Consider the following 9,966-nt stretch of genomic DNA (forward strand, 5'->3'; position numbering starts at 1 on the left):
CATATTCTCATACCACAAACATCAAGTAAGTACTGCAAACAACACTCCAAAACAGCAAAAACAAGCAGTAGCATTTTAATCCAAGCTGCAGCATTTTGATCCAAAACAACAAAAAAACAAAACAAGCAGCAGCATTTTGATCCAAAACAACAAAAAAACAAAACAAGCAGCAACATTTTTATCAACATGCCACAAACACCTTCTCAAAACAGCAACACATCAGTGGCTCAAAAAACTGCAACAGTCTTTCTGATGCTTCTGCATATAGTTAGCAAAATTGCCAAAAACACAAATTAATATTGCAATACCACAAACACCCTCTCAAAACAGCAACACTTTAGTGGCTCAGAAAAAAAAAAACACAATAGTCTTTCTGATGCTTCTGCATATAGTTAGCAGAATTGTAAACTGCCAAAAACACAACTGAATACTGCAATATTAATGCTTACTGCCAGCATTCATTTCATCACACCACAAACATCATCACAAAACAACAACACAATGGAAGTTCAACATACAGCAGATTCTCTGATTCTTCTGCATACAGTGTTAGCATAATTTTATACTGCTTCAGAGAATTAAGATGATCCTGGACTACTGTCAACTTTAACCTCTGAATGTGGGATCTCAACAACACAAAGTTTGTGTTTCAAAACCTGAAACTGACTAATGGAAAGTGCTTTTGTCAGAATATCAGCAATTTGAAGCTTGGTGGGAACATATTGCACAATAACCTTTTTTGCAAGAGCTTGATCACGTATGTAGTGAGTATCAATCTCAATATGTTTTGTTCTTGCGTGAAAAACTGGGTTTGATGCCAAAGCTCCAGCACTCACATTGTCACACCAAATGACAGGACAAGTGTTTAAAGACACCCCTATTTCAGTAAATAAACTGTCCAACCAGGCCAATTCAGTTGCTGTTTGGGCTAGTGCTCTGTATTCAACCTCTGTAGATGATAATGCCACTACTTTTTGCTGATTTCGACATTCTGCTCAATTAGTTTTAGCACTTTTCTAAGAAGGAAGTGTCAAGTGGCAACTGTACAGAGTCATTAATTAGTCTTTACTCACGACAAGTAACACTAACGTGTCCAAGTTTTTTGTCTCTTAAAATTCAAAGTGACGCTACTATTTTTAGGGATAATAACTAAGAACAGCTGTAGTTGTCATTTGCTATTAGTTTTAGTGGATAGAAGGTGAATGACCTTAACACCCTTCTGTTCTCCGCCACGCCCAGCAAGTTCCCTTCATGCCCAGAAACAGGGACAGGAAGGGGGGACCCTCCTTAAGTTTAAATTTTTTTGATAAATTTTACAAATTTGCCCCTAAATGAAAAGTAAATTACAAAAAATAATTCATAATCAAATAAGTTAAACTTTTTTTTGGGGGGGCGGGGGTGGGGGCTGTCACAAACCAAACCCTCTCTTCTCTCCACTTTCCATACCTGTATTTCTTATTGCTGTAATTGATTCAACAAATTAGGTTCCAAATTTTTTCTTAAATTTCAAATTTCTTTATCACACAAAGAAGTGTTCTCCACTGTAAAGTTGATAAACCCCTTTTTTCTTCACTTTGTGTGGATTAATACTAATACATTTATATTTGTATATTTTATTTTAAAAATTAAGATTAAATTATGTACATCAGGTTTTAGGAGAATGAAATGTTATTGAGACACAAATTGTACCCATTTTTTTGTATTGTTTTATTTGTGATGATATATATATATTGAAGCTAGAGGAAATAAAAGATATTTTTGTAGTTATTTGAGTTGGCCTTGAGACCAATAACATGTGTTTGGCATTTTGTATTATGTGTGGTTTTTTTGTTTTTTTTTTTTTTTTTATTGGAGAATATGGGTTCTTAGGACTACATTGTTTTACCTATTTTTATATTTATTATAAAAAAATAGATTTATGTACAAATGTTTGGTTATTGAATAATATTTTAATATATCAATTCAATTTTAGCCAATGTATATAAGTAATATCTATTTAAAAAAAAAAAAAAAAACATTAAGATCTATTCAATTCAATGTCTATACTTTATAATATAACTGCATTAGGTAATGAGAAATTATATAAATACAAAACTTTGCGTGTATGTGATTATTTAATTAAAATTGAATTTTCCTTCAAACTTTGAACTCTAGTTTCATTTTAACCTATGTCCTGCCCAGAACCCTCCTCCCGCAAACCCAAAGCAACCTCTCTCTCTCTCTCTCTCTCCCATGGTATTACAGCCATTAAAACTGCACAACAACGAGAGAAAAGGGGGTTTTGGTTATTAGCCAAACCTCACGGGGTTTAAAAATTAATCCCATATGGGTTATTATTAAAATGATTTTTTTATTGAGACATTATTGTGAAAGAAGGTAATCTCTTACGTCAATATCACTCAAGAGGACACATATTAAGCATAAAATCCTTAAAAAGTTTTTGAAGAAGTATTCTTCACAAGAGATCACCCAGCTCAAAGAATACAAGCATTCTATTAGTACACGCTTTTCATATTTTTCATATTATTTTGCATGTAATAATTCACCACACTTTAACGAAAGGTATTTCTGGAAATTCAGTTTTTTAGTTTATATAGGTAGGCTAGGTATTCTTATGAAGCCGTATGAAAGGCATCTCTGTTAGAAAATTAATAATTATGATAATATATTACTAGTGCACTAAGTAAGAAAAATGTATCGATAATTCTCTCAATCTAAAGTACCTTGTGTCATTATACTTTGAATTATAAAAGTTCAGTTCAATTAATTAAGGTGAATCCAAATATTCTAAACAAATACAGTTTTAGCCTTTAGGAATAAAGAAGAAGTGCGTTTGATTGGTCTGTAGTTGTCAACCAGACCATCAAGAATATTTAACTAAGAATATCTTAACTGATCAATATCTTTTTCATAACTTAAATTTAAAATTATCTTTAGTGTTTCTTTTCCGTCAGTGTTTCTACAAGAGAGGTAAAGTCTAAGACGCATATCTGTTTTATATTATTGTGGCAGTTGTGAAGGGAGAGTACATATGCAACTTGCATTATTTTAAAATTTCCATTTTATTATGAATTTATGTTTTGGGAACAAGATTTAGGTAGAAAATTTTCAATTATAGAAATTAATAATTTCAACTTAAAGTGATAATTTAGTAATGACAAACGGTTTCTAAATTTTCTTATATTGAAATCTGTCGGAATAAGGCAAAAAAAGCAAGAAGAGAGGACTAGCAGTCAGAATAAGGCCAAGAAGCAAGAAAAAGAAAAAGATTAGTAGAAATTGCCTAACGGAGAGAAAGAATGGAGAAGAATGGTTTTTCATTTATGAGTATTTTGTACAAGTGTACCTTAGACTTAGGCATTGGACCATCCCAAAAATCAGGCCTAGGACCGCCTCCAAAAAGATTTCTACATTAATTCACTGATTCTCAAGTATTTTTAATCTTTGCACAAGATAATTGTGTCAATAACATATTTTAACGAATAGTTAAGTTTTTAAGTCTTTATTTAATTAGAGGTTTGTGAAATTACTCGACAAAATCATAGGAGGAAAGATAATAATTTATTTTGTTTTTGTTAATGGGGGTCACTCACCAGCCTTTTCTTTTGCATCCAATTTTTTAATAAAATGTCATTAAAATTTTAAAATTATTTCTATTGAACTTGAAAAAAAAATCATATTTTATAATTTTATTCAATTACAATATCAAATTGCAGCTCTGTATTGGAATTTATATATTATAATAATATATTTGGTAAGAATATAATTCAAAAGCTGGGGAAAACCTTATCGGGGACTTGATAGTGGATCTTTTTCAAAAGTGGCCATCCACTAGGCCTCTTTGTGTGCAGAATAAAATCCACGGCAGCAACAAATTGTGACAATCAAGTCTTGAACCAGGCCTTGAGGATGGGGCTAAAATGAGTTTTCTCCGCAAACAAGCAAAAAACGAGCAGTGTAGAATGTGAAATGAAAAACTAAAGAGAGAAATTGAAAAATGCGTGAACTTTTTCTTATTAATTTCAGAGAGAGATTACATTGTTTATATACAGAGGAAGAGAGAAGACTGGCGCTGAGAGTAAACCCAACTCAATGATAACTAAAGAGTAAAGGTTTTCTTCTAAAAAACGAGTGTCGTTCTCTCTTTTGTGGAGTTGCAGTTTTACGAAACTGACTCTTTCAGTTGGCTACATCCCCTCACGATGGACTACGGTTACTGAATTCTTCACCATTTCTATGAATTGTCTTCTAGGACTCGTTTGTGTCTTCAAAACATTTCTGCATTTCCTGCACCATTTATCAAAAACTGCATTTGCTTGTCGCACTTCCTGCACTTTCTCAAAAAAAAAAAAAAAAAATAACATTGCATTTGCTTCTGCACACCATAGTTTCGATAAACTTCAGAATTCAACCACTGCTCTGCTTCTACACACCCTAAGTGTTTATAACTTCCATATTAATTTTACCAACATTACTAGTGAATTACTTCACTACATCTGCTCTACAAAACATCCAGAATTCAACTTTACCAACATTACTATGAACTACTTCTTACATTTGCTTCTACAAAACATCCAGAATTCAACTGTACCAACATGACTATTGAAACTACTCAGTGCATCTGCTTCTACAAAACACTCCAGAATTCAACTTTACCAACAGGAATTGGAACTACTTCACTGCATACTGCCTTCTATAAAAACATCCAGATTCAACAGGTAACCAACCTAGTACACTGAATGCTTCTGCACTTTTAAATAGACAGAGCAGTGCTGCCGAAAATGCTATTGCATTGATTGTATTGAATGAATAAAACTGTACATGATGCCACTGCTTTATACAAGGAAACAAAGTGTTACAAACCAAAGAATGCTATACAGCTAGCGTAACAACCTGTAACAAACTGAAAATTTACATAATGGTACAAGGACACCTCAGCTATGAATAAGACTATTTGGTAATTTTCCTAAACAATTATCATATGAAGTGTGTCCATCTGATATAGAATGTGGTTGCATATCAACGTCTTTGAGGATGCCACGAGCTGCTGCATTTGCATGAGATGGACTAATGTTAGATTGCTCTAATACTGGAAGTGTATCTATGGCGCCAATGTCCCATCTGAAGGTAAAATAACCGTTCACATCTTTTATTAAAATTGAAGCCAGAATTTTGAAAATTAAAATGATTATAAATTTACAATTTCTTAATTTATAATGAAAACTCTAAGGGATCAATTTAAGCTGTATGCGATATATATCTTTAATTTACCTTCTAATTGCTTCTGTAAAGAGTGTGGGTTCTTCAAGTGTACCGTAGGAATCGTATGTATCATCTATGAGGATTTGCATAGAGAAAACTTCTGTCAATTTCCTTATGCCATATGCATATTTTGGCTCAAAGAACATTCCCAAGATCCAAAAATATTCCTCCACCATTCTGTCTCTAATGTAAGGAAGCTTTTTAGTAAAGCCTAAAGTTTTCCGCCACCTGAAATAATAAATCTTCATATATGAAAGCTAATTCCTCAGATCAAGTTAGCACAACTAATTGATATATTAATTAGTGAACGACAAAAGTGTGTGTGTATATATATATATATATTGAAAAATGAACAGAAGTGTTCTAAAACTCTTCCTAATATATATATATATACACAATTACCGTAAGATGTCACTGAGTTGCTTCTGGTGTCTCACTTGTATTATGTTATAGTCCAACTTCGCAAATTTAAGCAAAGTTTTATTGTGAGAATCATCTCTTGCATAGGTGGAATCTTGCCTCATACCTTGGTACGCTCTTACGGATAGGAAATTTCAAAGTATGATTTATTTCTTCTGCAAGGTGAGGGCTTACACGAGATGCCATTGACTTAAGCTGAGTGGCTGTAAAAGCGAGGGCTTCATCCAGAATATCTTCGCCATGAATAGCGAAGTGTGCTGCCTCATACAAAATTAGCATTCCTTGAACATCATTAATTAAGGATGACTTGAATTTCCTATCAACATCTTTAAACTTTTCAAATACATCTGCTCACAACAACGACCTTCAATTAGATATGTTTATATTTTATTAATTTCATGAGTGAGTATTATGAATATTATTTAACATTGTTTACTTACCACAGGAAACCTTAATTCCTTGTTGTCGAAGAAGTCGAAAATACACTGAAACAGTGTGGAGATCATTATAATGATCAATGTCACAATCATTATAAATTTTTTTGCAAAGCATCTTCTATCTCTTCTTCAAAGTTATAAGCCACACATAACTTTTGTAATGTATCAATCAAGTTCAATTTCTGTACTGGTGCATCTGTAGTATCCATTATCATCCTCTTTACCTCTTCTTTCAGTTTCTCATATTCTTCTTGAGTTGTAGGATCAATTTTCTGCAAAAAAAATAAATAAATAATATATATATTTCTTTACCTTAAATTCAGAATCATCTTTGAGGAATTGGTCTCCCCATATCGTGGGATGGAAATTAGCAATGGGACGAATAGGTTTCGGTGGTGAAGTTGCAGCTGCTGAAACCTGAGTAGAAGACATATTTTTATTTCAATTAATCACAATTATTATCTGTAAATGTGAGTTTTTCCTAACGCGAACATACTCTTATATAGGAAAGCTACGTACATCTGCACACCGCACAACCGTTTTAAATTTAATAACTATAAAAAATGAATANGCGAGGATTTCTAATTTTAGGAAAAAAAAAAAAAAAGTCAAACAGCTGGTAGCTCATTTGTTATTGTCCAGTGACACACTAACACTGACTGCTGCATGCCAGCTTAATTTCTTTCACGCCATATATTAATAGACGTGTTTACTTAACCTAACTGTGCAATTAAAGACGTTTTAATTGAAAAGAAAACGTTAAAGTAATAATCAGTCTTGGATCTTCGTATGATCTGTTTCGTCTGCTGTTATCTTTGCCCTTGTTAGTCAAAAAAATTATTTATTCAGACGGAGACATATTAACCTCTGAAGTCAAAATCCTGTTCAACTAGAAGCAGCCCTTTGAAATCCAAAAAATAGGAAAAAGAAAAAAAAAACAAACCAAAGATTTAGGACATGACATGAGGCTTAGAAACAAATACTACTTGTAGGAGTTGGGTGTTTGTTTTCATCTTAAGATGGATTATGCTAGGAGACAATATCTTTATTGCTGACGGGGTTCAATTCGGCTACACATGATTCTCCTAAATATCTTTATTACTGGATTAGATAAAAACCGAATAGATTAGAATAATTATTCCATGTTTGAAACTAAGCTGCAATGACACCTTGCAATAAATGTATGAATTAATTGAAGTTACATCAGGTTTGACTCTGCCCCTATTAATCCCAATAGTTCCTTAGCTGTGACATATGCAAGAGAAGCTCGTCTCTGACCAAACCAGTGACACTACTGGTCATGATCCAAGGGGATGCTCTGCAAAAATTTGGTTAACCGAACCGGATACATGTTTTTTTGTAACCAAACTGATTTTTAGATTCAAACCATATTATAAACCGAAACCGACCTGAATTTTGCATAAACCGATTTACAAACTGATCCAGATTTTTAGTTTGCAATCTGGTTAACCGGTTTTATTAATAAATTTTTAAAAATACATTACAGCCTCTAACTAACTCCAGCAGATACAATAGTCTGCTTCTCCCAAATTCATCCAAAGCCCCCACACTATTATATAATATATGCTTCTTACTGTAGAGTTCTTGAAGGAAATACCAATTTGAAATCCAGATACCCCATTAAAAGCATCTACTTCACACCTATTTCAAGTGTGAAATAAGGTAAAGAGTATGAGCAATTGTTGGCGATTCATTACCCTAAAAAGCACTCAAAGTGTGCATCGTTGTCATAAAAAATCAATAATTTTATTTAAAAATTTTAAAATGATACCATTTAAGTTCTTAAAGATTTCTTATCTGTAAGGGGCAGGGGTGAGTGGGAGGAGAAGATTACATATGATAATCCCATATATTGCGGTTGAATAGTGAATACTTCAACAAGGAACAAAAGATGCAAGAACAGTAAATAAACTGAAAATGCCGAACAGTGCATAAAGAGCACCAACATATCTGCACTTTGCTGAGGATTGATTCCTACACCATCTGCATATAATAAACAATAAACTCCAACCATAATCACATTGATGTAAAGCCAAAACAACTTCCCCAGCTGCTAAGGTTGCACCATGGCGCGTGCATAAAGAAGAAGACGGAGAAAACAAGCGAGTTTGAGAAGAGAGGACGGGAGGAGGAGAGACGAGTAAATGTAATGAAGAAGAAGACGAGTTTGAGAGGGCAGCGGCGGCTACTGGAGTTTGAGAGTGAGTATGGAGTGTGAAGTTAGGGATTCAAACTAATAAAGATAATAAAGATTTTAAAAAATTAAAATAATATTATCATATTAGGATTATAGGAAAACCGATTTATTAAACCGGTTTCGGTTAACTGGTTACAAAAATAATATAAACCGTAAACCGACCGAAAAATCGGTTTAGCTATTTTTTGAAACCGAAACCGATTAATCGATTTTTCAAACCGGTTTCTCGATTCGATTCGGTTTTCAATTTTTTTTTTGCAGCCCTAATGCTGCGGGTAGTTTTCTCTTATCAGCTCCTGGAAGCTCCTGATATATATTCTCGTCGGGCCTTCTTCCTTTGGCCACCTTCATCTTGTCACATTTTGTGAAAACAAAGTCAAATAGATGCGTTTGTTTAAATATCATAATTGTATTTTAAATTAAAATGTATATTTGTTTACCTATTCTTAAAATTAGAGGTGGAAAAAATGGGCCGGGTTAGGCGGGCCAACCCTAACCCGGCCCGTAAAAAAGAGGGCTCAAACCGGCCCGCCTTAATGGCGGGCCGGGTTGAGCCCAACCCGCCAGCAACCCCCGGGCAGGCCGGGTTGCACAATGATAACCCGGCGGCCCGCGGGTTGCTAATTTGTCCTCTTTGCAAGAGGCCCGCAACCCGGCTGGTTGGCCCAAAAAAAAAAAAAAAAAAAAAAGTAAATCTTTTTATTTTTTCAATTACACTTTTACCCTTGAAATATAGCCGTGTTATAGCCGTTGGAGGGGTCTTTTTCGTCATTTTCTTTCCTATTTTTTCTATAAATTGGCCTAAACTCTCAATTTTTCTCACAACCAAATTCTCTCATTTCTCATATTCTCTATTCTCTCAACTCTCAAGTCTCAATTATTCATTTATTTCTTAATATTTTGTTATCAATTTGCTTATTTTATTTTTATTGGTTTTGCAATTTTCAATTCATATTTCCAGTTCCATATTCCAAATCTCTTTCTTTAATTTTTATTTCTTCTACATCATTTTTTTTTTCAACTACAAGTCATAATGGATAGATATTTCTCTCCCATCAATTTCAATGGGAAGAAAACTATTATCCTAGTCCTAGTCCCGCTGATTTTACTATGAATGCAGGAGATTCAAATAGTTCCGCTGTCCCAATCCCAGTCTCAGAATCGATACACCTCAAAATATGCCGTCGATTCCAACAGCGCCGGTGGTTCTAGAAGGCGTCTCGTAATCGTCGTCTCGTCCAACTTCATCTCAAGCTGAGGCGGGATCATCAACTGCCGTCCAAAGCGAAACAGACACACATCAGACGTTTGGGCGCATTTCGACAAGTTTTACGAGACAGAAAATGGGGTTCAAGTCAAGAAAGCAAGATGCAAATATTGTGCAAATGTTTATAAGCTGATTCAGGTAATGGTACTAGTACTTTAAAAAGGCATGCTAATAAACATATTAATCAACATGGAAATAGAGAAAGCAATCAAACTCAAATAAACTAATATGGGTACTACTTGGCGTTATAATTCTGATGTATATAGGGACAGTTAGCTTTATATTGTTGCATCGATAACCTATAATATGGCAGAAGAAATATTTGAAAGATTTTTTCAAAATTCATTTTTTCCAGGATTTAA

The 9,966-nt window shown here is 33.8% G+C and overlaps 1 protein-coding gene and 1 long non-coding RNA gene across 2 annotated transcripts; both read right to left on the reverse strand.

The window, feature by feature from the left end:
- Positions 1-578: 578 nt before the first annotated feature.
- On the reverse strand, positions 579-5,961 carry LOC116119562 ((-)-germacrene D synthase-like). The gene is made up of 4 exons (XM_031405496.1): positions 5,789-5,961; positions 5,272-5,490; positions 4,973-5,121; positions 579-877 (listed from the first exon to the last, which is right to left on the reverse strand). The coding sequence occupies exons 1-4, from the start codon at positions 5,959-5,961 to the stop codon at positions 579-581; spliced, it is 840 nt and encodes a 279-aa protein (XP_031261356.1).
- Positions 5,962-5,965: 4 nt separating this feature from the next.
- LOC116119570 lies at positions 5,966-6,572 on the reverse strand. The gene is made up of 3 exons (XR_004126410.1): positions 6,432-6,572; positions 6,123-6,391; positions 5,966-6,029 (listed from the first exon to the last, which is right to left on the reverse strand). It is a non-coding gene; the product is annotated as an uncharacterized LOC116119570 (long non-coding RNA).
- Positions 6,573-9,966: the final 3,394 nt, after the last annotated feature.

The sequence above is a fragment of the Pistacia vera genome, unplaced genomic scaffold (genome assembly GCF_008641045.1).
Source record: "Pistacia vera cultivar Batoury unplaced genomic scaffold, PisVer_v2 Contig896, whole genome shotgun sequence".
In the NCBI taxonomy this organism is placed as follows: Eukaryota; Viridiplantae; Streptophyta; class Magnoliopsida; order Sapindales; family Anacardiaceae; genus Pistacia; species Pistacia vera.

Bases quoted from the DNA above. Each gene is read 5' to 3' on its own strand.
- LOC116119562 (XM_031405496.1), bottom strand. From the start codon at position 5,961: ATGCTAATTTTGTATGAGGCAGCACACTTCGCTATTCATGGCGAAGAT. The intron at 5,491-5,788 runs GTATGAGGCAAG...TTATTATTTCAG, and splicing joins ATCCGTAAGAGCGTACCAAG to GTGGCGGAAAACTTTAGGCT. The intron at 878-4,972 runs GTTTAGGAAAAT...TTACTGAAATAG, and splicing joins ACACACTTCATATGATAATT to GGGTGTCTTTAAACACTTGT.